The sequence below is a fragment of the Diplotaxodon limnothrissa genome, linkage group LG1 (assembly GCF_057381915.1).
Source record: "Diplotaxodon limnothrissa isolate DT_005_m linkage group LG1, D_limnothrissa_male_GT1.1, whole genome shotgun sequence".
NCBI classification, from domain to species: Eukaryota; Metazoa; Chordata; class Actinopteri; order Cichliformes; family Cichlidae; genus Diplotaxodon; species Diplotaxodon limnothrissa.
The window spans coordinates 6,959,972-6,987,427 of NC_140596.1; the positions used below are offsets into that span (position 1 = coordinate 6,959,972).

At 38.7% G+C, this 27,456-nt stretch overlaps 2 protein-coding genes across 4 annotated transcripts; both read left to right on the forward strand.

Annotated features, from left to right (window-relative positions):
* The first annotated feature begins 857 nt into the window (after nucleotides 1-857).
* tdp1 (tyrosyl-DNA phosphodiesterase 1) lies at nucleotides 858-11,314 on the forward strand. The gene is made up of 16 exons (XM_085351862.1): nucleotides 858-901; nucleotides 2,861-3,454; nucleotides 4,201-4,244; nucleotides 5,608-5,663; nucleotides 5,868-5,964; nucleotides 6,091-6,125; nucleotides 6,853-6,945; nucleotides 7,239-7,409; nucleotides 7,885-7,963; nucleotides 8,159-8,335; nucleotides 8,753-8,801; nucleotides 8,964-9,030; nucleotides 10,175-10,282; nucleotides 10,635-10,737; nucleotides 10,844-10,949; nucleotides 11,214-11,314. Exons 2-16 carry the CDS (start codon nucleotides 2,863-2,865, stop codon nucleotides 11,285-11,287), a joined length of 1,851 nt encoding a protein of 616 aa, XP_085207988.1. The 5' UTR covers nucleotides 858-901; nucleotides 2,861-2,862; the 3' UTR covers nucleotides 11,288-11,314.
* Nucleotides 11,315-13,884: 2,570 nt separating this feature from the next.
* LOC146639336 (homeobox-containing protein 1-like) lies at nucleotides 13,885-27,149 on the forward strand. Of its 3 annotated transcripts, none has more exons than XM_085351871.1 (10): nucleotides 13,885-14,057; nucleotides 19,593-20,084; nucleotides 21,205-21,290; nucleotides 21,393-21,503; nucleotides 23,692-23,848; nucleotides 23,935-24,017; nucleotides 24,241-24,336; nucleotides 24,774-24,868; nucleotides 25,823-25,906; nucleotides 26,007-27,149. In XM_085351871.1, exons 2-10 carry the CDS (start codon nucleotides 19,594-19,596, stop codon nucleotides 26,337-26,339), a joined length of 1,536 nt encoding a protein of 511 aa, XP_085207997.1. In that variant the 5' UTR covers nucleotides 13,885-14,057; nucleotide 19,593; the 3' UTR covers nucleotides 26,340-27,149. The 3 variants fall into 3 exon arrangements, with proteins under 3 accessions (XP_085207997.1, XP_085208003.1, XP_085208009.1); XM_085351877.1 differs by having other exon boundaries at nucleotides 24,777-24,868; XM_085351883.1 differs by having other exon boundaries at nucleotides 24,780-24,868.
* Nucleotides 27,150-27,456: the final 307 nt, after the last annotated feature.

Here is a 27,456-nt window from a genome sequence, read left to right on the forward strand (position 1 = left end):
CTTCTGGTTGTAATGGTCAATCGTCTGCTATGCAGTTGTTCAAATCAAATTATTTCACATAATTCCATTTTTACCAACTTAGATTAGTTAAAATCTATGAAGATTTACCAAGAGTCAAAAGTCGCACCTTTACAGTTTGTATCTTATCAACCCTTTTGCGATTCTCTTGGCTTTCATTAATAACTATAAGGTCAAGAAGATAAAGAAAATTGGTATTTTTGCAGGAAATATGACCCATAAAATTATTTTAATGTTATATTGATGTTAATATGTATAATAGTTTCTGTTCAATACAATGTTTTTCTTTTTCATCTTTCAGCTCTAGGCCTGTGTAGGGTCTGTCTTTTCTAACATGCCGACTAACGATGTTGTCAAAGAATAATTACAATACTTAAACAGTGCTTCAAGATTGCATTAACTGGCTAATCCTTGATCATTTAGCTTTAACTTTATATCTCACTGAAATATTACTGTATTTCTGTCGTGTTTTATCTGCACTTAATAGGCATATAATAGGCATAAGTGACTTTTGGATTTCTGGATAGCAGTAACAGTAATTTTGCCACTTCAAACAAAACAGAACCATCTATACACAGTCACAGGTGAGAAACGTATTCAGACAGGTTTTTATTGTTAACTAAGAAAGATTAATGAACCTCATACAATCTTTGGTGCCTACAACATGCATTACCTGTAACTCTTTTGCATCTGGATCCGGTGTCGTTATAGCGGAACTAAATGACAGAGCGCAAGTTCCCACACGGACTCGCACTGCTTGTGATTCTCCTGCACCGTGGTTTCTCTTTATGAATGTTTTGTGTAAAGTTTGGTAGCGGTGGATTGATAAGAGTCTGTTCTTCCAGCAGAAACAACCCGCGCCACTGCGCATTGATCTGATCCGGTAAAACAAAGAGTGCATTCGTTCAGTACAGCAGTGCCGCTTTCAGCCACAGTCTGCACACCTCTGCACTGTTGATTCATAAATGCCGTCTTGCTTTCTCTGCTGTGTGAATTTATGCACTTATTCATTCTTATGCCAGCCAAATATGTAGTCTGATCGTGGTGTTTTGCACGACTGCATGAGGCCTGCTTTTACCTGTTTTTAATACAACAGTGTGATCACAGGAAATGCGCTCTCTGTACTGTTATTTATTTTTGTTTTGTTTTTTAATTTGTCTTTATTTACAGTACTGTATATCAATTTTGGACCCACCCCTTGTTTTTTTTTATCTTCATTATTATTAATATTATTTATATATGTTGCTAGTGAAATGGGAAATAGGTAGAGCGATTAATTGAAACAGCTGGATGTAAATGCAGCGTATAAGGCAACGGTGGAGTTTGTAAAATCTAATGAGCGTGAAAGTCAATATTTTTTATTCTTCTATCTTAATTCTTCAGCACACCCTGAACTCTTTCGGGAAGCGTTCTTGTCTTTTCTTTAAGCAGTCTTCAGAAACAAACACTCAAAGCTCTTCTTTTGATGTTGGCTGCATTTTGTCCTATTTTCTCTCAAATTGATCCCACACTGCTTCAATAATGTTGAGGTCCAGGCTCTAGGAAGGCCAATTAATGTCCTTTATTGTGTGTTTTCATATCCAGGTATACCTTTACTCTAGTATACTGACAGTGTTTAGGATCATTGTCACGCAGAACAAAAAGAAGCTGATGTCAATCAGATGATTTCCAGATGGTATTGCATGCTGGATCGAAATCTGATGGTATTTTTCTCCATTCATAATTCCATCCGTGTTGACAAGATACCCGACACTACTGAAATGCTGCCTCAAACCACTGCAGAGCCTCCACTGTGTTTTACAGATGGCTGTAGATACTCACTGACTTCTCTACACAGACCTGTTGCCACTGATTTTCACTACAGTTCCTGTGTATTTTTATTTTATTCCCATTTCCCTTCCTCAAGAATGGCTTCCTGACAGCCACCCTTAGGCTGAGACCATTTATGATGAGGCTTGAGTGAACACAGTGAATAGATGGATCACCCGAGGGTCCAGATACATTTCTCGGGGCCTGTGTCTGGCCTTTTTCTGTTTTTTTTAAGGGATTTATTTTTAGATAATGTTCGTCTACTGCAAATAGAATTATAGACCTGCTACTTCTTCTTTTATCCTCCCCTTGTCCAGTTTCCTCATTTTTCTTTAAGAACACTGCACACTATGCTGAGATTTCCCAGGTTTTTGGGTAATAGTTCTTTGGAATAGTTCTTGTTCATGAAATAATACTATTTCATCCCTGTCAAGCTGCTATCTTTGGCATTTTTTATAGATTAAACTAAAGAAATGGGAGTAAATTCTGTGTTTTTGTGAATAGGTGTCAGTAACAAAGTGCTGAAAGATACAGTTTAATATTTGTTCTACTGCTAAGTTGTTTGTAATTCCTTAAATTATGTGCTCTTATGTGATTAAGTGACTCATGGATCAGTGGCTTAACCATTCCTCTAAACATGGTCAGGTACAAAGACTGGATGAAGAAGAGTGAAAAAGAAAAACTTTAAAACACCTTTAGAGAGTCTGGAGAAGTATTGCTCAATTTGTAAAAGAATTACAAGGGAGTTTGGCTCCACTGGAAGCAAAATATAAAGAAATGAGGGCTGGCTCAAGAATTTTGCCCAGTAGTGTAGATAAGGCAAAATAAAGACTTTTGCTCAGTTGCAAACCATTCTCATTGTCAGTAATGATTCCCACTAGATTTCTAAAATTCTTTAAGCTTCACTTGAAATTGTATATTTACTGCCAATTTCATAGATTATATGTTTATAATGGAAGCTCAAAGTGGATGTTTCAGCTATTTGTGTCTCTGTGTGTGACATAGACTTGGCTTCTCTGTTTTTATGATTCAGGCATGTCTCAGGACAGTCAGCACGGCAAGTGGACCATCTCCAGCAGTGATGATGATGACGATGAGGCTCTTCCTCCTTCAGGGACTGCAACATCTGGTTCCCGTCAACCCACTGAGTCCAGTCACAGTTCCTACCGATCTGCTACTCCATCACCACCCGTGGAGGTGAAACCAGAGCCAGCCAAACCACCGGTGTCCTCTCTCGCTGTTGGCTCAGAAGCCAGGCAGTCAGCCGCTAAGAACCAGTTAAACCCAGTGAAGTATGAAACCAGCCCTTCACTGGCTGGAAAACGCAAGAAAGTGGCGTCAGATAGCACGGGCTGGGCTCTCTCTGATAGTGATGAAGATGATGGAGAGGTGAAGGGAAAGAGTTTGAGTGACTTGCCAAAGAAGGCGCCTCCAAACCCCAAAACAAAGAAGCCAAAGGTGGAGAGCGAGCATCCTCCAAGTCCTCACGGCCGACTTTACTACATCGATGAGCCCGATGACTTCTTTGAATCCCGTCTTCCTCCACTAAATGACACCTACAGGTTTTACCTCAACAAAGTCACAGGACTGGAAAAGAAGTACAACAATGGCGCTCTGCATATCCGGGGTGAGTTTAGAGAGAACAAAGCTTCAGACACTGGTGAAGAGACAGGTTACCGGTTAGAGCTTTCAAACTAGCAGGGAAAGTTTTTTTTTATTTCATTTTATTACCTTCACCAAAGAGCTTATGTGATTGGTTTGTTTTTCCTCTCTGTTTGTTAGCAGGTTTACTCACAGTTATGGATTTATTTGAAAAAGTTTAGGAGTGGATGCGATAACTTTTTGAACCTTTCTTTACCATGGTGAGATGGCATTTTTTTCATATACATATCAAATGGAAATAGGAAAAGTTAAAAACCATTGTCTCCATTTTTGTGAACTGGTACAATGGTACAACCATTGTACCAGTTCACAAAAATGACCATTTTAAAGCCCTTTATCCTTTGTGGTGAAGACCTTAGAGTAATGTAGCGAGAAGTTTAGTTATCCCATTTCAGCAGTCATTTGCAGACATCAGGGAGATAAAACATCAAAGGAAGCAACATCTGGCAGACCCAAGAGAGCAGCCATCTGCTAAGTGACAAATTCTTTGTCAAAGGCACAGCGAACAATGCGACGAGCAAAGAAAAACAACAAAAAAGGGAAACTGGCAGTTATATTTGCCATTTGCGGCTCAGCTCTTGAAATCTTGGTTTTAGTTTCACTTCCGCTGTTTTTGTGATTTCCCCTTGGACATGTCTCTGCTGCAAACTCCTCAGGCTTAATGGTTTGGCTTTAACTTATAATCCAAACTTTTTTTTCCCTTTTATTTAGACATTCTTTCCCCATTATTTGGCACCTTGAAAGAATCGGTTCAGGTGAGTAAAAATAATTATGCCTTCTTTTTCTTTCCACAGATGTTTTCATTTTAAACAACAGTGATAAAACAAACAATCAAAAAGCAACAACCATCTATCCCTGATAGTTCACACATGGCAATCCACTTTCTCAAAAGAAAAAGTCCACTCAGAAAAAAGGGCAGCAAATCAAAAAAATGCATGTCTGCTTGACTTCCTGTTAAAGTCACATCTCCTACAAAACTCCAAAAAAGCCCCAAAACATTAAAAAAAAATGTTTACCTTTCTGTACATATGTTATTCTTTCTAGTGAAAGGTTGGAAATCGTTTCTCTCATCCACTGTGTTCAGACCGAAACAGCGATTACTGGGCTTCTGAAAAATTTTACCCCTGTGTATTTTCCAAATCACTTTTCCTTGACCTCAGTGGAAAATGAAGTCCAGGGAAGATGTGTGGAGGAGAATTCATAAGGAGTTGGGGGGAAAAACAACTGTGGTGATCAGAGAATCCAACTGTGCTTACAAAAACCTGCTTAATAATATGACAGTAGGTGTTGTGGAAGAAACAGGCTATAAAGTGAAATGAAATGTTTGCCACGTTGAGATTATTTGCTCATCCTGTCCACTCATGTTTTCACATCCCAGTGGAATGGTTCCAGTGTAGCTCCTGTTTTTATTAAAGCTTCCTGTGACTGAAGTCTGAAGTCAAAATACTGCACTGCCTTAGCTGAGGGCAGAACTAATGCACTTTAAATATAATAGAAAATATCTTATTATTATATATAAAAATCTACGCTCTTGACGCAAGATCATAACTTCTTGAGAAGCAGATTTTATTACAGCAGCTTAATGTTCATAGCTCACCTGTGGGTTTAACAGGCTGCCGTTAAAGGCTTAAAATATATCAGCAGTTTATGAACAAAACTGAAAACACACTATTAATTTCTATCTAGGTCACCAACATAACTTATCAGTCACGCTGGTGACTGATGGTAAATTTTGAAATGACCTTATTATCCTCTATCCTCAATCCTTTCATAAGCGATGGTCCAGTGTGTTCTTTGCCTAAGGAGCTGATAAAGGTGGTGTTGACACACATTTCTTAAGCTCTTAGAAAATGCAACTGGCTCTTAATGCCTTCAGATGTATAACTCAGTTAGGATCCTTCCTAAACAAACCCGATTAGCCAACCACAGCCCTGGTCTCCATACTGTGTATGCGGAAATATGTGGTAAACAGCAGCTGTTGGATGGGTTACAATGAAACATGCGACAGATCCCTAAGGATGAATTTGATGACTTTACTTTTCATGTGTCAGGTGAAAAACTTGGGACATTGCAAAGAAGTAAAAGTATGGCTATAAACTCCACTCTCTTTCTTTATAGTTTAACTATTGCTTTGATATTGCCTGGATGGTGAAGCAGTACCCATCAGAGTTTAGGTAAGTTCTGCTTCTTCTTTCCTGTCACTGTACTATAACTCCCAGATCTCAGGTCTGATGATATTCATATAAAAAAAACGTTATTAAATTAAAAATTACAGTAAAATGAGAGAAATGAGTCAGACCATTGAGCGGTGAAAAGTACACTGGGGTGGAGGAAGGTAATGGTGCAGGGAAAGCTAAACTCTGTGTTTATGTTTTCAGGGATCGCCCAGTTCTGATCGTACATGGTGATAAGAGGGAGGCCAAAGCTCGACTCATCCAGCAGGCTCAGCCCTTTCCACATGTGCGCTTCTGCCAGGTACAGGCTGGCCCACACAGGAAACAGCTGTTTATCAAAGGGAAATGGTTGATATTATTTCCACTTTGGATTGCCGTTTAGGTTGAGCTAATGTTTTTATTTGTAATCATTTTTTAATTTTTGCAGGCCAAGCTGGACATTGCTTTTGGAACTCACCATACGTAAGCATTGTTGATGTCTAAAAGGGGTGCTGAGAGCAATCTAAAGCCTTAGGCTTTGGTTCACATATCAACTCCATTTTAGACTGTTTTTTCCAATGTCTATGACATTGTACAGATCCAGGTTGTAAGCACAGAAGCCCAACACACCTGCTGTGCTTTTGTTTGTGAGGAAAAATCAATAAGAAGAAAGTTGTTTTAAAGAGGAAAGAGCTAAAACTGTTTGTTTCATACACAAAGTGAATGTGAGTCATGCAAAGCTACCCTGGTCATGCAAAGCTACCCTAGAAGAATAAAAAAAAAAAAAAAAGCATAAAAATACAGATGTAAATGAGCATAAAAAGTCAATCTAAATTTATTGACTACAAACTAGCACGACTGTTATGTAACCATATCAGGCTTTGCATCATTGTTGTCATTTTGGCTGTTTTCTTGTCAGAAATTGTATTAAATTCTATTCTATGTGGCATTAAAAGCTCTTCGATAAACACTATAGTAAAGATGGTGTGAGATATGATGATGTGAAAGACCGATAAAGTCATACAGAAAAAAAATGCTTTAAGTCATTGCTACTGGAAGTGGTTTTACAAGCTACTTAATCAGGGCGTGACTTTTCACAAGACTGCAAACAGTCCATTGAAAATATGTTTACGTTTATATGATCCACATTGCAGATATTATAGGCCTTTTAGCTTGCTCTTTGTTGTATTGTATTGCTGTGTGTCATCAGGAAAATGATGTTGCTGTGGTATGAGGAAGGCTTCAGAGTCATCATTTTGACCTCTAATCTCATCAGAGCTGACTGGTACCAGAAAACACAAGGGTACGTCTATTCTTTATTTATTGTTGTTGTTGTTGTGGTTTATTTGTCTGTTATCAAGGACATGGGAAGACTACCAAGCCAAATTTGATGCCGCTTGGTAGCAATGTGGTTTATCACCAGAGAAAAAGAGCCCTTCTAGTTCAAGAAGGGTTTGGAGTCTGCAAGTTGGACTACTAGCCCTACTTCTTATGAGCCACTTTAAAAGTATAGAGACTTATAAATAATAATCATATTGTGATTAAATGTGTCGCTTGGTTGTGAAAATGTCCTCAAATCAGTTTTTCCCAACCTAGGATGTGGATGAGCCCTCTGTTCCCTCGGTTACCAAAGGAAAGCAGTGCAAGCGCTGGTGAGTCGCCCACCTTCTTTAAGAGGGACCTGCTGGAGTATCTGGCATCGTACCGCGCTCCAGAACTTGAAGAGTGGATCCAGAGAATCAAAGAGCATGACCTGTCAGAGACCAGGTATACACAAGATGCTCTTCTGTATTTCGTGGTTGTAACAAGTGGCTATTTGAGTTACTGATGCCTTTTTACCAACTCAAAGCAGTCTGGGGTCTTTCTGCTCTGACCTCTAGCACCAACAAGGCTTTTTTTTTTCTTTTTCTTTTTTTTCAAACTGCCAGTCACTGGATTTTTTTTTTCATTTTTGGATCATTCTCTATAAAGCTGAAAGATATGGCTGTGAGGGAAAATCCCAGTAGAGCAGCAGTTTGTGAAATAAATGAAATGAAGTGGCTTAGAGTATAAGTCTAACTTTTATTATAAGTAGTTTAAGTTTTGGTTTCTGTAACGAAGAAGCTTCCCAGCTCTGACAATGTATCCAATCTTATCTTATATCCTATTATCTTATTTTTTGAGATGCAAAGAGACAGAACAATATAATCAGTGCAATAATGCCCAGATTACAGTTTGTTCTACCTTTGTCTTCTGTTATCAGGGTATATTTAGTTGGCTCAACCCCAGGAAGATATGTAGGTTCAGATATGGAGCGCTGGGGCCACCTGAGGCTGAGGAAGGTAACGATTTCCCTTCAACTTTACTGTGTAACTATATCACCACTGAGGTGTTGCTCTTAAAAAGTTGGGTTATAATGTTTATAGAATAGATAATTTTCTGCAAAATGCAAGTGATTAGAAGGAAAATGGCTATAATATGCAAAACATATGACTGGATTTTCCCTTGTTCTGTTTTTTTGTTTGTTTGTTTTTAAGCTGTTGTACGAGCATACAAATCCTATTCCTGGCGAGGAAAGGTGGCCAGTGATTGGCCAGTTTTCCAGCATCGGCTCTATGGGATTGGATAAATCTAAGTGGTTGGCGGGGGAATTTCAGCGCACCCTGACCACACTAGGAAAATCCTCTCTTCGCCCAGACCCTCCTATGCACTTGGTCTGTCCAACTACAGCAAAGATAATGCTGTTTGCTGCATGATCAGATTTAAAAGAACTGTCTGCTGTAGTCACTGAGTTTATTAAGACAGGAAACTTTTTCACTCAGGTTTTCAGACTTTTTTTTTCTTATATATTTGAAAACTTTAGCACTAAATAATCAATCAAGCAGTTGCCCACTTCGTATATAGTCAGGGTTTTGTTGTTCCACTCTTACTTCCGGTTGTTCCTTTTGTTAGAAAACTTTGAGAAGATATTTCTCCAGCTTGCATTATTGAGCCACTTAGCTCATTTTATGACTTTTGTGTTCTTTAGCATTAATAATTACTAGGCAATTGCTATGTTTGACCACAGTTTATTAAAAGTTACAAAGCTCTATATTTCTAAAACAAGTTTTTAATGGGACCTTCTTTTGCAGCTTTATCCATCAGTAGAAAATGTGAGGACAAGTTTAGAGGGATATCCAGGTAAATATTCTTTTTACTCACATTTCAAATACAGTATAACTCATATAAAAACTAAACTTCTTCAGAATACTTTTAATTTTAGTATTTTCAATTTGCGCTTTTAAATATTTCTGTTTTTATTATTGTGAATTTACTTGTAATCTAAACATTTTTGTCCTCCAGCTGGAGGCTCTCTTCCCTACAGTATCCAGACAGCTCAGAAACAACTTTGGCTCCATTCTTACTTTCAGTAAGTTCTACCAAAGCAAAATTCAGTCCTGCTGTTAGGGCGCAGCAGTAATCAGTCACTTCTAGTGTGCAAGTATGATTGCAGTCTCCAGCCCTTTTTTTTTTTTGTTTATTGTCACATCTGTTTTTAACACAGAATCTTTCAGGTTGATCACAAATCAGAACAAATCAGCAAATAAAAGCAAAAAAACAAACTCAGCTCAGAAGAATCAGAGAAGTTCAGGAGCACCAGAAGGAAAGCAAATAGTGCGGCTGATTCCAAATAACTCACTGCACATACCAGTTTAAATAAACAGTTGAGTTGGACTATTGAATTATCTAAGATTATTAGCTTGTATCTAATTTCAGTGTGCATATGGGACCACAATTTATTACTGTAGCACAAACACAACAGATGGCAACTAAAGTGTTGAAGAACATCGGGGAGAAATTAAAACAGATGAACTGACTGAGGTGCTTAAAAACAGTTTTAATAATGTAACATTACTAAACGCTTTAAACAAATGAGAAACATTTAAACCCAATATTTGATCTGAAGAGGTGGTCAATACTACACACAAATCCTAATCTTGAAGTTGGGGCTAGTCTGATATTTGGTAGTGGAAAAGTTTTTTAGTTGAGATGTTAATGAGGTGGAAAGCCTGAAGTCTGGAAGTTTCAGAGCTGCTGCTGAGCAGCTGTACTTTAAGAGCAGTGATCAGCTAACACAGCTAAATGACCAGAGTTATAATGGTTTTTCAGGTCTAGCAGAAACACTGGGATTTGCCTATTGAGGCAATTATTGAGATATGAGAAAATGTATTTAGATTAGCCATAACGTAACATTCCCAAAAACAGGAAAAACATTGAACTGATGGCCACATATGGTTTGCTCTGTTATCTTCTGGGTTATATTTGACATCCAGGTGTCCGAGTTATTCCATGCATGAGGTGGGCCGTAACTAGGCCTTGACTTTTGCTTTTTGCGTTCTCTGTATGTTTTGGAACAGCGGTCCCCAACCTTTTTTGTGCCACAAACCAGTTTATGTCCAACAATATGGATATATACAACAAAATAAAACCAGTTCCTGCACCCAAAAAAGTTTGGTACAGTTTGCACACATCTTTTAAGTGATCCGCGGATTCTTGTGTGTGGTTGTTTTTAGCCGCTGGAAGGCAGAAGCAACGGGGAGGAGTCACGCCATGCCACATATCAAGACATACATGAGGGCATCTCAAGATTACTCTCAGCTTGCCTGGTTCATTGTCACAAGGTTTGTGTTAGTGTGTGTCTTTGCATCTGTTCTTTTATTTCTCATATAGCATTTACTGCTAAAACAGGCAGAATTACATTTTCATGCTAGACTAGAAATACGCTTTTCTTGTGGGTTGCAGAATTAAGAGTTGTATGCGTTTATAGTTATCTTTTCCTGTGTTTATATAAATAGTAATACAACGATGTGGTTGATAAAATTAGTTGTTCTGTTTTCTATAATCAGTGATAGCATATTCTTGTGTAATGGTTGCATCTTGTGTTGTATCATTGTATTTGCCATTAGTCTGATCATTTCCTGGTCGCCTGAGCTGTAATAAAAAGTTTCACTTTGTCTCTTTGGTGGGTTTCAGTGCGAATCTCTCCAAGGCAGCATGGGGTGCGCTAGAGAAGAACAACACTCAGATGATGGTGCGTTCATATGAGCTGGGAGTCCTCTATCTGCCGTCCGCCTTTGTAAGAGCAACATACAATTTAATTGTGAAGAAAAAAATTTCTATTACCTTTTATCATTATTATAAAAGACCCGATGTGTAGTTACATGATGGATGTCTCCCTACAGGGCATGAAGACATTCTCTGTTGACAAAAATCCATTTCCGGTCTCTGCGTCCTTCTCGGGTTTCCCAGTGCCGTTCGATCTCCCCCCTACATCCTACACTACTAAAGGTATTGGGTGTTTTCTTGCTTTGGAACTAGACTCCAGGAACTGTAGTTTTCAATACTTCAACGTTGACTTATTTTTATTTTTTTTTAGTCCTAGAGGTTTTTGCGTGTTTTCATCCACATTAATAGTTTCTGAAAACCCTATCAGTGTGGATCTAGCACCCACCAGTCCTGACTCTATGTCCTGCATAATGTTCCTTTTTATCTGGTAAATCAAAGTATCAACACTTTGAATTTTCCTTCACTCTTTTCCTTCTTTGCTCTCAGATCAGCCTTGGATCTGGAACATTCCTTACAGCCAGGCTCCCGACACACACGGCAACATCTGGGTTCCCTCCTGATCACACGCACACACGTCTCATTTGAAAGTCTGCTGTCTGTACCTGTTAGTTACTGTCTTTAGTTGTTAGTGGTATTAACATTTTTCTGAATACTTTTATACTGTACCATATACTCATATGATTTCTACCAATAAATAAAATATTGTTAGATTTGTGTATTTGCAATGTCAGTTGTTGTTTTTCAGCATTAGAATAAGATTTAAACATAAGAGGTTGCACTCAAATAGCTTGAGTTATAAATCTTCATATGTAATTCCAATTTAGAATCCCAGGAGAGGTCTGATGTGGTCTTATTTTGGCATAATGGGGGAGGTTCTGTGTAAATTTACTTAATTTAAAGTGACAGCTCTGTATGAAACATCCCTTTTAAGTGAAACCTGTTGCACAGATTCATAAATGTTCACGATATAAGCTTGTTTGCTTCTTAATATCATAAAGGATAAAGCTTGTATAGGATTTGGGGAGAACATTAATGGCTCATTTTTTTGTTTTTAATCGCCGATCTGCACGCATTCCTATTTTTGGTGGTTGGGATTTACAGCACTTTGTTTTTTTTTTACTATCAGGTTAATGATTATATCCGTATATGTACCCCTTGGGGTAAATTCATTACTGATTAAGCAGTTTGAAAGAGCCACAACCACGTTTTCTCTCTTTAACTTGGGTAAGTTCATCTCAGCAAGATGGCTTTTTTTTTTACGTGTTTTAATGTTAGCTCACTACATATTTACACTGGTTAGAATTAAACATATTTACCAGAAACCTCAAATTAGCACCTATACAAATACAGTATGTTTTTTCCCTAGATCTTTAAAAACCCAGGGTGCATTAAAAAGCAACTGTCCATTGCTGTCTGAATACCCTTTTTTTTTTTTCTTAATCTAGCTTCAACAGCTCTTTCCAACATCGTCTCATCATCTTCATCCCACAGTAAATACTACAGCTTTGCACATCTTCTCCAGCATCGGACGCTTCCTCTCCATTCCTGGGGAAGAAGTGTCTTGGGGAGTAAGGCATCTCCTCACTCTCCAAGATTGCGTTAAGTGATCTAGTCAAAGATGTCTGCTCTCTCTTCAAGACATCTCAAGACCTCCACAGGTATGTCACCTGGACCAAGTGCCTTTCTACTCTTCATCCTCTTAATATCTGCCCTTCTTTCTAATTCTCTATAATTCCCGATCCTTTGTCCAGGCTTCTCTTTCTCGATTTCTTCATTCATAAGCTCCTCAGAGTACTCCTTCCATCTTCTCAAGACGCGCTCTCCATTTGTTAGTACATTTCCATCTCTATTAGGCTGCACATCCTTTCCAATTCAATCTTTCTGCTTAGTCTGTAGATCCATGTTCTTTATATATGTTATATTTGTAGTTTCCTAAACGAGTTAATGCGTACGCTACACCTGTAAATTCACACAATGAGCATCTGGTCTGAATTAGGAGTTAAATTAGGATTCGGTGTATAAAAAGTTATTTTACAGCTTAGAAATAATTGCAATTGGGAATGTAAACATTGGGATGTACTCCCTAGTGTGTAAACAGAACAAGAAGCAAGATTATACTTTCAGCTTCTACTGGGTTTCAAATTTCTTCTTCATTTTTTGTCTGCTTCCTTTAGGGGTCGCCACAGTGGATCAGCTACCTCCACCCTATCCGTAGCATTCTCCTCTGTCACATCAGACTACATCCTTTACTACATCCATGAACCTGCCCTCTAGTCATCCTCTTTTCTTTCTCCTGCTGCCTGGCAGCTCCACCTTCAACATCTCTTATAACCAGTTTATTCACTCTTCCTGCTCTGCACATGTTCAAGGCATCTCAGCCTTGCCTCTTTAACTTTGTCTCCAAGCAGCTCAACCTGTCAGTCTGACATACTCATTTCTAATTTTGTCCCTCCCGATCACGCCAAGGGAAAACCTTAGCATCTTCAACTCCTGCCACCTCCTGTCTTTTGTTAGTGGTACTGTCTCCAAACCATACATCATAGCAGCTCTCATTACCAACTTGTAAACCTTCCCTTTCACTCTTGCTGTTATTCTTCTGTCACACCCACTCCACCCTGCCTGCACTCTCTTCTTCACCTATCTTGTGGATTATCTGTTGCTTTGTGTTGCTTGGTTTTATGTTTAGAAAGATTAATAAAGGTACTGGTTAAACTACATAACATAGGGGGAAATATAGCATAACTTCTCACCCGTGTGAAGGTGAACAAGAACAAATGTGAGTGCAGTTCTTAAATAAGGTGTGAGACATACTGCAATGGGAAGGGAAAGGGGAGGGAGGGAAAGCAAAGAAATGCAGTGTGAGAAAAAAGGAATCTAAAACTACACAAACAGCAATGAAAATTAATACATTTAGTGAGCATAAAAAAAGTAGAACAAATGGGTAAACTGGCTCTGAACCTGTTTAGAAGTATAACCAAAAATATATGTCAGACCAAATTATTAGAAACATCCCACAGCACTGCTTCCAAGCAACAGCCCTCTGCCACTGTACTGAATCATAACTGCAGCCAGGTGTCTCTAATAAACTGGCAACTCTATTTACTGTACGTTCAGTAAACTGCGACTCCCGTCGTTCTTTGCGTCGGTGTGTCAACATGGCGCCTGTCTGCCGGACAAAAGGCGAATCTGTCTGACGGCGGATTGAAGCCCAATTAGAAGCAGAGGAGACATTTTGGGAAAACTGTCAGTGTCTGTGTGTCCCTGCGCCCCGAGGCGATAGATATATGGTAAAACAAACATCCGCGGAGGCTCTTGGACTGGAATAATAAGGTAAGTTAAGTCCTCCAGCTCCAACTACTGCTGTCTTCAAACGGTCCTGCCAGGAGCCCGATGCATTTCCTTTTTTCTGTCTGATAACTGCAAACTCCTTAAAAAATCCCCAGTGCCACCGCAGCGGTGTTTTCCCGCGGCGGTTAAGTTTCACACTATCAAAACTGATATTAGCGGTTTTGTCTGAAAAATAACGACTCGGGCTCTCATTCGGCGGGTGTGTAGTTCTCCAAGAGTCACTTAATAAAAAATAATGTCAACTTTTCCAGTTGCTGTACAATGCTCGCTAATGCGGTGCACTATGTATTCCAGCAGAGCGTCGTAATTACGCTGAATAATGAAAGTCATAATAATTGCCCTATTCTACTGTGTTTACTAGGAGTTAGTTTATAAGATGTATGCCGAATTCATGTATTGTTATCCATTATATGTAAAACGTATTAGGACATTTTCTATCGAGAAGTCAGTGTTTTCCTCGAAGCAGGAGGAAAATAAAATCCAGTTTTCTTTAACGCGATTCGGCGTTGAAGTTGACGATCTAAAGACGGACCTCTGCATCGGATTTACCTTAAGATTGGCTGTTACAGTATAACATCTGGTGACAACAGTCGACTAGTTTGTCTTGCGTTTCAGGTTTAGAGTCCAGTTAAAAAGTTTCCTACTGTAATTTAAGGACTTTGTGCATGTGCACAGCTGGCACATGTCTGCTACCAGTTCATGCCACGTCTGGATAGGACTTTAAGTAGGTCACTGGGTTCAGGAATGGTAATAGCTTTCCTAATGTCTTTGACTTTATTTGCTCTACTTGAAGAAAGAAAAGTCATAACCCACAGTGTGAAGTTTTGTTTTTGGTTTTTTTCAGGGAGACAGCTGGATTTATTTATTTATTTTTGACTGATTATTAGTTAAAAAGATCTGTAGAGTAAAACTTTAATACCCCAAAGAGACAGGTATCCTACAGTCTCAAGAGGGAAACATTCAAATTTTTTTTTAAGAAATAGCAGATGGAATCAGTAAGAATATGAATTCATTCTCTGAAGCTAAGTTTGGAGAGAGAGAGCAAACCTTCACCTTGGAGGTAGCATTTGCAACTCAAAGGATGCTAAGGGTTCAAAATGGTCCGTAACATTTGTTCCAGATGCTGAAGGTCACTAAGGGTGACACCAGCAATCTTGGAGCACACCTTGACAGATTTGCCACGCTTGCTTCTGTTTTTAACACAAGGAGAGTGGCAAATTATAGATGATGAAAACGAGGAACTTCCTTAAAAAGAGCAACCGTTGATTTCCTTTTTTTTTTGTTTTTTTACATACAGCATGAATCAATCATATTAGGCACTGTTCTTGTCTGCACCTCAAAAAGGAAGTGTGTGCATATGTGTGTTTTCATGTACTCCATACAGTGCTTAGCAGGCATGAGCCAGTGCCAAATACTATTCAATTATCGGTAAATCTGTCTGTGCTTGCACACATATCCTGTTATTTATCTGCTGGTTTTGTGACAAAGACTATCAAAGCTACACACATCCATTTAAAAGCTAGACAGAGGGATATTATTTTACTGACATTGTGGCATCTTAAGAAGGGCGTTTCTCTGATTTTGTTTAAATGGGGTGGCACAAAAGAAGAACAAGGCAGGAGGGGCCCACAGAAAATCAGAATATTTGATAAAAAGTAAATACAGTGCGGGAACTTGGTGCAGAAAACACTGGGAAAGATTTTTCAGTGTTTCAATGGGCGTTGTTTTGTATTAAACCGACCCTTTATTTAAGTAGGGTTATGAGTATTATTTAAGTAACACAAAGGTATTAAAGGTTTACCATCAAAATACCTGCAGAATCGTAGACGCTATATTATCACATTACAATTATTGATTCTTTGATGTGTATATAATTTTAATGTTTTAGCTGGAGATGCTTTTAAATACTTTATATGACACTGAGTAGCTTTATCGATAATAATACAGCATAATATCACGTAATTTATATTTTTAAAAGCTCCAGAATATTAAGTAATGCAGCTTTAAAATAAATTGTATGGAGTACAAAATGTGGCAAAGAGCATCATATTGAGTAGAAGCACAAAAAATACTTAAAGTACAAGTACATTAAAATCCACTTCAGTAAAGTGCTAGTGTACATTTACTGGATACATCTGCTATTTCCTTATTTTAACAATGATTACAACTGTTGAAGATTACATTTGGACTGCTTTAACAAGGTACCTTGTCTGTCTGTGCTTTATCTGTGTTATCCTTTTACCAAAGTTAGTGTGGTTGCCAGACGGTGTTAACATTTTAATGGCAAACCTCAGCTGGCTGGATGAAAACCTGATATGGAAGCTACAGTTTCAAATACAGCGAATAAATGTTGGTTTCCTGCCTTAATATGGTTTACTGTTAGTGTTCTCTGCTGAAAGGAAAGGTGGATTTTTGGTGGCATTCACTCATGTCTGCATTTGCCTCCTCATCACATGTTGTCACATGTTTAAAATTCTGTCTGTCTGTTCCTGACTTTGCAGAGAAGTAATACAACAAGTAGAAAAAAATCTGTGTTAGCTAAAACTTTTTGTGAGGTTTCTTTTTTTTTTTTTAAACCTCTTAAAGTCCCGCTGGCAACCAGTGATCAGGTTAGGGTTAGATTCAGAGCTGCTCTTTGCATTTTGTAACTTTAATTAGAAAAGAAAAGCTATAGTCAATGCAAGAGTCTTCTATTCTTCCTGAAATTATGCTTCTTTGTTATGTAACTAAAATGCAATGCCAACCCTGGTGCTGCACCTGAGCAGTTCACTGTTGACCCGCTGGATGTTAAGAGAGGTTCAGTTTGAGACTTTAAAGCCAGACTTTGATGAGTTCTTCTAGTTTGCACTTACGGTACATGAAATCTTTGAAAATGCCTTGACTGGATCTTTCTTTGTTTAAAAGTGGAATAAATATAAAAATCTAAAGTCAGTCCTTGGCTTCATTTTTTTGGTAATCTTCCATTGTTAATGTTAATCTTAGGTTACAAACTGAGGTTGAATCTCCAGAATGTGAAGGTTCAGATGTTTTTAGTTAGAAGCTTCTTCAACCTTTTTCTTTTAAAGCTGTTTTAGTCAGCATGTCTTCCTCGGTTGGACCCCACGTCTCCTCCAGTTTCATGTGGATTAGTGATATTACACCTAAAAATTTTTCACTCTTAAATGCTGGACTTTATCTGTCCTTAATTGTCCTCTCTCACATGGGGCACGTGGCACTATATAGTTGCTCCAGAAGCGTTGTCACTACTGGCAGTCCTGGTTCAGGTGAGGGTGATGCCTGGGTGGAGCGTGTAGGAGGGCGCCCACTCGCTCTCTCCAAATTCTCCAGACAATTACTCTTTTTAACTTCTCATACAGGCGCAATGGGATGTCGCAAGGACTTTGCACTAGGGAGCTGGCAAGTTAAAGAGTTTTTAATGCTCAATTTGATTGAGTCGGACATTTACGTTCTCACTTACAGCTCCGCTGAGTAATGAGGAGAACAAGTGCAGCGCTGCAGTGAATGTGTGAAAGACAGTTCCCCTCAAAATAAACATCTATTTTTAGTATGCACAAAGATCAACTGATTTACCAGTGGTACTTGATGTTAAGGCATATTGTAAAGAATACAGATGTTTCCTTTTGTGTTGAATTTGTGTTAGAAGTAAAAAAAAAAACAAAAAAAAAAACAGCCAAGTAAAGCAAACAGACTGTGAAACAACTGAAGATATGTTTGATTTTTGAATACGCATAACAAAATGTTGCACAGGTGATCGCGATCAGTGATTATCAAATTAAATGAAGTATATAAATAGTTTAGATAATCATTTTTGTGGTAACGTTTTCTTTATTGATCTTGTGTATCAGTCTAACTTCAGTATGAGTCATCCTCTGCAGCAGGGAGGGAAAGTATGAAGCTTTGCTGCCTGAAATGTAAATTTTTCTTGGCATTCTTCCCAAGATGCAAACACACACTCACCCGCAACCTCCCTCTCTTATATCTGTACGTGTTAATATGCCTGCTGACTTTGATTTTCTGCTGTGGCCTGTTTTTCTTCTCTGCGCCAGAAAGAAAAGCACTGAGACAGATGTTTTATCTCTTATTTCTCTGTTTATCTTCCTCGCTTGCTCTCCCGCTTTCCTCCCTCGGTTCAGCCTTGTGACTGTTATGACAGTTTTTTTCAGAAGTGACAAATTCACTGTGCAGTTATAGATAAGAATTAAAATTTAATGCGCCAGGGCTGCATTGAGGGGGGAATGCATTTGATTTAAAAATCATACAATAGCACACAGTGAATTGGGTGAATAACATATTTGTGTAACTTTAAAATGATTAGAGGAACCAAAAGCTCATCAGCTGTAATAAAATGCTTATTAAATGTGTAGGAATGCGCTTCATATCTGGACAGCAGCTGCTGAGTGGTGACGTCTTAGTGTGTGTGTGTGTGTGTGTGTGTGTGTGTGTGTATGTGTGTTGTAAATCTGCAGGCAGGAAGTTACCAGATGTGACTATACTAGCATTTTTTTTCTGTGATTCTTTCAGATGTGAAGCTCATTGTGCAGAAAAAAGTCTGCAATGAGCTAAAAACTAGTGATTTTCATTTTGTTTCATAAAACTTGCACTATTTATGGAAAGCATTTATTTTTCTGACTAGTCATTTCAAGGTATGCATTTTTTAAACACCTCTAAAGTGTTTAGTTCTGTTGTCAGTACATAGAAGCACTACGCATGCCTGCATTGCAAACACTTCACAGCAGTCATGAGGATAGTGTTACTGTGCAGTGGGCACTGATTACTGTCAGCTAGAGGTGGGCGATATAGCCTCAAAATTATGTCACAATATTTCGTGAAAATGTGCAATAATGGTGTTTTTCATCATGTTAAAAAATACTGAACAGTGTTTTGTTGATGCTTGTAGCTTGCTGGCAACAGCATATAGAAGTGTACCCAAATAAAGGGCGTTTTCAATCTCTCTTATCCAGTGAGCTGCTATCACTGATGACACACTACCTAATCCAAAGTGTGAATCTATTGAAGCAAGCTACCAGCAGCAGCAGGGCATTATAGTGCAATAGTGATGACACAGCATTATATGCAGTGACATGGCATAAGTCAAATGTAAGCCAGTGTTTTTTCTTTTCTTTTTTAGTGTTTTCTCTGGAGATTTTAAATATAAACTAAATGCTTAACACTTTAGTTTAACCAGAACTGCATCAGTTATTTCCATCTGCCATTTGCTCTTCCCGTCATATGGAGTTCAACTGGCAATGCTTGGTTAATTCATTTGTTTACATTTGGATTGCACATCACGGACTACCAGCATCTCTCCTTCCTAGACTGGTTGTTTGTTTGTTGTTTTCACCTTCAGCTGAAACAGTTTTCTTGCTTTTGTTGGAGGTTGTTGAAATAAGGGACTGTAAATGCATGGCGTTGCTATAGCAAAGGTATTGCAATATGACACTTTTATATTATGTTAAAATTTATACCAGTGTTAGCTCAGACAACTCTACTAAACAGTTTTAAAATAATCTCGTACAGGATGTTCCAGCAGTGTGAGGAGCCTCGCTTCACCATCGAGCAAATTGACCTCCTCCAGAGGCTACGGAGGACGGGCATCACCCAGGCAGAGGTTCTCCATGCTCTGGACACCCTGGATCACCTGGATCGGCAGCATGGGCACAAGTTGACCCATAAACCTTCCTATATGCCACCTTCGTCTTCAAGCACTGTCGCCGCCTCTTCTTCCATGACTTCTACCGCCACTCAGACAAGTTTTCCCAACAACCGCCTCTCATTGTCCCCTAATAACAACTTTGACACCACCTCCCCACCTCTGCCTGTTCCGGTAGCCTCACCTAATACCATAACAGCAGTAGTGCCAAACGGTTTGGTTGCCGTTACCAATGGGAAGCTTTCACCACCCCGGTTTCCTCTTGGGGTGGTTAGCGCTACTGTAACCACACCAGGGTATGCGTTTGAAGCTAGTGAAGAGGACATAGACGTTGATGAAAAGGTGGAGGACTTGATGAGGTAAGAACAGCCCTTTAAATGGCAGGTAAAACGAGGGCACACCAGCTAAGAGCAGATTAGATGTTCTAGAAAGTTATTTTGGAGGTTGTTTTTCAGGGTGTGCATTCAGACAACAAGATTAGGAAACAGCTTTTTTTTATTGTTTTAATTTGTATTAAATGTTGACTACAAGAGACAGCAATGATTTTATTTCCCTTTACAGGACTCACAAAGGTGATATTTCTGGTTTATTGGAAGGGTTAGTTTGAATGAAAGACTTCAAGGCTGAGGAGAAACTGGCTAGTTTGCCAGATCTACATCTAGCAATCATAAAGCACAGCAGACAAGTGCTTTGTCAAGTGTTTTAGTCTGGTACTCCATGCCGTAAATGCCAGTAGACCAGCCTTCCCTTGATTCAATAATATAACGCCTAGAAATTTTTTTTTTTTTATAAAATAGTTTTACCGGTATTTTTGAAATACATACATGTAATACTTGCATGTACACTCAATTGGAAAAGTCAGCATAGGAGGAACCTGCATGTATGATATTTTGATAGTCAGCCCTGGTAATGAGTGACGGAAAAGGGACTCTTGCCAACCAACTGCATTTAGTGCTACAAAGATTATAACACTATTTTCTTTAGTTTACTGCAAAAACAATAATAATTTGGAATTCAGATAGGTGCATGTTGCTTTTAAAGACACATGTACAGTAATTTGCAGCAGCAGAGGGTATGTGTTAATACAGAGGGTCCTGATTCCTGACAAGGCTGCTTGTAGCTCACTCTGAATATGAATATGATGCGATGATTGCTGCCAAACAAATACTCACACATACAAAATGAACACAAGTACACACATCCAGTCTAGTGCCTCTCATCTGTAGTCTGCAGCCAGACGGCAGCAATCAGCAGTATTGATTTGAAGATGTGTGAAAATGAAATCAAAGGAGAAGGAGAGCAAGGAATATTACAGCAGCACACATTCAGGTACAACAGCCTGTAATGTATATTTGAACTGCAGACAGTTATATCTGGTATAAGAATAGTGATTGTTGTGTTGCCGTGTGTTAATTAATATCAGGCTTGTAATGTTGAAAATTTAAATGTGTTGTACCTTTTTCTTCTCCCTTCTTGTAGGAGGGACAGTGCTGTGATCAAGGAAGAGATTAAATCCTTCCTGGCGAACCGACGTATATCCCAGGCTGTGGTTGCTCAGGTAACAGGTGAGTATAAATTGAATCTGTTTGGTAAAACACAAGCAGAAATGTTGGTGTGTGAACAAGCACCAGACCCCCACAAGTGTGACTCTGGTCCCGCTCCTCCAGGGATCAGTCAGAGCCGGATCTCCCACTGGCTCCTACAGCAGGGATCAGACCTCAGCGAGCAGAAGAAGCGAGCGTTCTTCCGCTGGTACCAGCTGGAGAAGACCAATCCTGGTAACAACTAATTTCTCCAACAGCTCCACATTTCCCATAAAACTTTTCTGTAACTTTTCCACCTGTGGAAAAAATACTGTAAAATAAAACAGTAGGAGGGAGTTTTTTAATAACTAGTGTGCTGCTTTGAGTGTGTGACTCACTGTGTTGTCTTTTTTTTTTTTTTTTTTTTTATAGCAAGAGCGAAAGATTTTTTTTATTTTTTAGGCTTAATCAGAATCAGAGATGTTTAGACACGAGTCAACAACTAATATTGAATATTTAAAATTACAAAAGAAGCTTACAGCCAGTAATAGATCAATAATAAATAATAAGACTTTGGATTAAAAGGTTCACAGCAAAAACAAAAAAATTGACAAATACAATTAATTGAGAGACAAAACTGGTAAAGACAGAAGACGACAAATTTAAATTGAACAATTACTAAAGCATTCACTCTAAAGGGAGCATTGTAATGAATTCCAGGTGGTCTAAGCATAGAAGAGTTCTGCCAAGCTCAGACAGCTTGTGGGACTTGCATTGATAGATAGTATCCGTGTAAATTCTTTTGTAAGAAAAGAAAACTTGGTTTTTTTTTTGTTGTTTTTTTACATTTTAGGAATCTTGAGAAGGCTACAGTTATGGAAACAAAGTGTGGAATAAACAATGGCTACATTGTGTTAAACATGGGATCAGCATATTGGAATGTACAGAATGGAAAAACAGTGGAGTCTACTTCTAGTTAGCACGTGACCTCCCTATAGGGAAAACAAACTGTCGTGGTGCTTCTTCCAGATATTATGACTCTTATCTGCCTTATTAGCTTGTTACTCTATAAAGTACTGATTCCCAGTCGGTCTGAAAAAAAATACAACTTAAGAATTAAGAATGTAGTTGACCTGTCCCTGAAAGCAGGTTCAACAAACTCTGTCATCAACTCAGTTTCCCATTCCAGAAAGGCTGATCACAGTAAGTTCAAACAACTCTGAGCATGTCCACCGTCAGTTAAGCGTGTGCGTGAGTAGAGACAGTAAGCCATCATCAATGTGCCAATACCAGGATTCACCATGGCAACGGGTAAATACAGAGCGGAGCTTTCATTTTAATCCGGTGGAGGAATATGATTATGTTTCAGTGTGGGCCATGATGTTTATCTTTATAAATACAAGACAGGAGAAAGGAAACATTTTAATTAGTTTTGTTTAAACGGTTTCTGGTCATCATCACCCAACTTGAATTTTCATTGGATGAAACTGGAATTTTACATTTGACTTTTATATCAAGTTTTTCTTACCTAATCTAATCAGGTGTAACCTGACAGGGATAAAATGTCTGTGACAGAAACTGGAGATAAAATTCTGGGAAAATGGACACAGGTTACTTATTTGCCTGTGCTATTAGTTACACAGTAAAACAACAGACTCTGGCACATTTCCGCTGTCAAAAGGAAGTTTTTATTGAATGAAAAAATGTTTTTTGAATAGTTTCTGACCAGCAGTGGGCTGAAACAAAGTTATGTTTTATGGTGGAGTTCATTATTTCTGCCATTACTGGGTAAGAAATGCCTAATAAGATTTACAAAAAGTCTTCTTTAATGTTTTTCAGTATAAGCATTTATAATTTGGGCACTCTTACAACCATAGCAGAGATCTTTGTAAGGAGTTACAATTACTAAGTGTTAAGCGATAGTAGCTGTTTCAAGTTATAACATATGTTAACATTAATGTAAACATATTAAAAGAAATGTGTAAGTTTTATAGAGCTATCTACATGCTAATCAGCTAGATTTTAGATATTTCAAACAGATCAGATGACTGGATCTAAATTGGATACAGATCCTGGAGCGGCTTGAATCCATGTTCCTCTCTGCAGCTGCATATTGAAAAATAAATGCTTTAAAATATATTTAGTTCAGAATGTTAAAGTCCTTTCAGCCTCGTCTAAGTTAGAAATTAGTTATTCACATCATCACCACCTCTGACTGACATTTTTCTATCAATGTGACCAACTATGACATATAAGTTAGTGATCATTAATCAGTGTATTATGTGTCTAAAGATTTATACAGAGACAAAAGTTTGATTTAGACAAGGATTGCTGTGGTAATGTACAGTAAATGCTTCCAATGGCACGAAACTGACTTCCAGAACCTACTAATTTACAGAACCTAGTAAATCTCATTGATCTTTTGTCATGTTTGATGCTCCAGGTGCTACTCTGGCAATGCGAGCCACCCCCATACCACTGGAGGAGGTGATGGACTGGAATCAAGCTCCTCCTACATTTGGTTCGGCCCCCGGGGGCTTCCGTCTGCGACGAGGGAGCAGATTTACCTGGAGGAAGGAGTGTCTGGCTGTCATGGAGGGGTGAGGATGAGGAGGGGTACTGATGTAGAATTGTAGAACTGATGTAAGAAGAATTGAAAGTAACAAAGTGCAATGTGTATCTGCAGCTATTTCAATGATAACCAGTATCCCGATGAAGCCAAGAGAGAGGAGATTGCCACTGCCTGCAATGCTGTCATACAGAAACCAGGTACAGTCTTACTGGCGAAAGGTTGTGAATTACATCCCAAATTAAGTATTAGTGATTGGGGAAACAAATTATTAGATTTGCTATTTAGTATAAATATGTTAACTACTTCTTTGGCTTAATATGTATTTATTAATTAGAAGAACTGCAGGATCCCAAACTTAATTTTTCTAACTGCATTGTAAAGCTAGTTATGTCCTAGACTGTGTGTGTGTGTGTTTTACAGGAAAGAAGCTGTCTGATTTGGAGAGGGTAACATCCCTGAAGGTCTACAACTGGTTTGCGAACCGCCGCAAAGATATCAAGAGGCGTGCTAATATTGGTAATGTCTACGTCTGTATTTGTGTGTGTGTGTGTGTGTGTGTGTGTGGGAGTGAAAGAGAGATACACGTTAGATGTTGTATACTACACTATGGTTTGGTGTAAATAAATAAAGAACCCACAGGAAATCACTTGTGCTGTATCTATGTGCTTAAGAGCATTATGTGCAAGTAGCACGCACAAGAGCTTGTGTTTCACTTTAACAGAAATCCTAATTGTGTGAGGTTCTTTTTCTGTGTCACCCAGTTCACACTAGTATTGCTGGTCATCACAATAGACAGTGTTAAATTTCTCGCACACCTGAAGAGGAAACAGGATGTTGTTTTCTTTCCGAGAAGAGCAGCTTCTGAATAGTTGAATCACTGTTGTCCTTATTTTGAGTGTGTTGCTGTTTTGTAGCTGAGTCGATATGCTATGATGACGTTTGTGTTTTTGAAGAAGCAGCCATCTTGGAGAGTCATGGCATCGAGGTTCAGAGTCCAGGAGGTCAGTCCAACAGCGACGACGTGGATGGCAACGACTTCCCTGACCAGGTAAACTATATACGTGAATTCCTACATCTTAATGTCTGAACATAGAAACACAAACCCCCTAAAAAGAACAAAGCAGGAACTCTGTATTTTTAAAGTTAATTGCCTCTCTGATTTTCCCCATGAGAACTGTCCTGGTCTCCATAATTGTTTTTCAAGGGGCTCGGCATAACCTCAATAAGCCATTGTTATTAATGACACCCACAGCTGTTGCTGTTGTGATTATGTTGCTCACTTGTGCACAGCTTGTGTTTGTGCTAGATTTTTGCTTCTCAACACTTGTGTTGGACTGTTGTATGTACCATATATCTTGTGCCTTCAACAACTCTGTATCACTACAATGACAACTGTCACAATGTTGACTATTTATGTAGAAAGCATGTAGCAGTTCTGCGTCTTTGCTCTGTAAATCTGTGGATGATTAGTTTGTAACGTTAGCAAATTACTTGATCAGCCCAAAGCCTTTGGATCAAATGGTCTACCTGATCCTTTCAAGGCAGTGTTCTCCCACATGAAACCAATTGCATGTAATCAGTGCTACAGGGACACTACATTTAGCAAGTATTTGCAGAAGAAAGAAAGTTCAGGGTCGGATTTGGTCTTGAAAACTGAAATGTTTGTCACAGTCCTTCGAACAGAAATCACTCCACAGATTGTTAGAGACAACAGAGTGTTGACGATCTTCTTTATTTACAGTCGGTCAATACTTGGGGAATAAAAAGTGTTTGACACATGAAAAAATAGCAAAACACAAATGTAACTCGCTCGTATTGCTCCAATATGAGGAGAAATCTCTCCGATAAGTCGACTTAGCGTGGGAATTTGTTCATAGTGCTTGTATGTTTAATAAAAATTAATGTTTGGCCCCAGTGTGTGAATGATCAAAATCACAGAAATATATGGTGACACCGATAACTTGCCTCTGCCTTGTATAACTTGTTTGCTGGTTTTTCACAGGGCTGTGAGGTGTCCTTATTTGATAAGAGACCTTCAGCAAGGCAGTTCAGTTTCAGTCGAGCTGACCTGTCCTCTCCAACCCAGGTACAGCTGGAGCACATCTACACCCGCCTTACATTTATCAGCGATTCCACACGGAGCTACAGATCCACTCAACCTTCTTTTTTCTTATCCCCTCACTCAGGTTCCCACACTGCTTCCGAGCTGGTTTTCTGCCCTGGGTAGAGGGGGCGTGTCTGGACAGAGGGCCGCATCTCTTATTGGTCGCTCCCTAATATCAGGCGCGGTTCCTCAGATGGAAGGTTCCAGACTAACAGGTGTTTCCTGGTCCCCTCCTTCCCCCTCTCTCCAGGACGAGCCCACAGTTCACAGTGCCCTGTCCGAGGCCCAGGATCCAGTCAGTTTGGAGAAGGCGGCGGCAGTGAGTGACAGCAGCCCGGTGGTAACCAATCAGGGGGATGGTGCAGGGTGCAGCGTGGGGAATGACATCAAGACGGAGACTCTGGAGGACGACTGAAAGGAGGGGCAGATATCACAGCTGTCAGAGCGATAAACAGGTGTCATTATATGCAAGCAGATTTTATAGGAATGTAATAATAAGTGGAAAAAAAATGACCAAAAGTCGTGTAAAGTCCAACCCTGAGATACCTCCCAACCCTACCTCCAACCACCAACCTGCTCTGCTACGCTCGTATAGGCATTATTATTGTATTATAATTATAATATTAACAATAAGCTTTTATTTGTTAGTGTTCCCCAGCAACCTGTGGAAAATTTAAAATGTACCTAAAAACAAATTCAGCAAAGAAAGTGAAATAGGACGCACCTATAAGGGAACACATGCTGTAGCTGTCCGTTTTCTTTGTTGATTGTTTATGTTGAGGCATTTTAAATCTTCCATAGAAGGCTGATAAACAGGACTTTCATGCATTGTGCAGATTTTCTTGGAAAACTGCTTTTTTTTTCACAGCAGGACAACACTGTATTTGACATGGAATTCCAAACATTTCAGGGTCTTGCACTGTGATCACAACACAACTTAACAGCCTCAAAAGATAAATGCGTTCATTTTAGTTTATATTAACTGATAGTTATAAAGTGTTGCAGCACATTTCATCACAGTTCTTTATATTTAAAATTTTATATTTAATCTTAGGGTAACAGCATATAAGTAATCTGTCTCTGGGCCCAAAATGTCTGAAAAATGTTTAAGAAAAAAAAAGAGAGAAAAACAGTATGAGCCTCCCCTGCCTGATAAGATAAACTCAATGTGTAGAAGCAGCAAAGGCCATAATGATTGAAACACCGATAATGCAATTTTATCATTACTAAATCTTTCAGAATTTATTGTTTTTACTTGTATTCAGATTTTACTTGTATTCGTGTGGTTACTTATATGCTGCAAGTTTATATTGAAAATTCAGCCGCCTAAGGTTTTCAGGCACTAATTTGGACTTAAATGTGATTTATTTCTATTTACAATAGTGAAATTACCCTTTATAAATATTTAAATACTGTGAATTTAGTAGCGTTTAAACTAATTAGGGCCTCAGTTTCCAGTGAGAATTTAAATCCTGTATGGCTTTACTTTGCTTCCAAATCAATAACAAGTTTGTTTTTTTGTTTTTATTTCA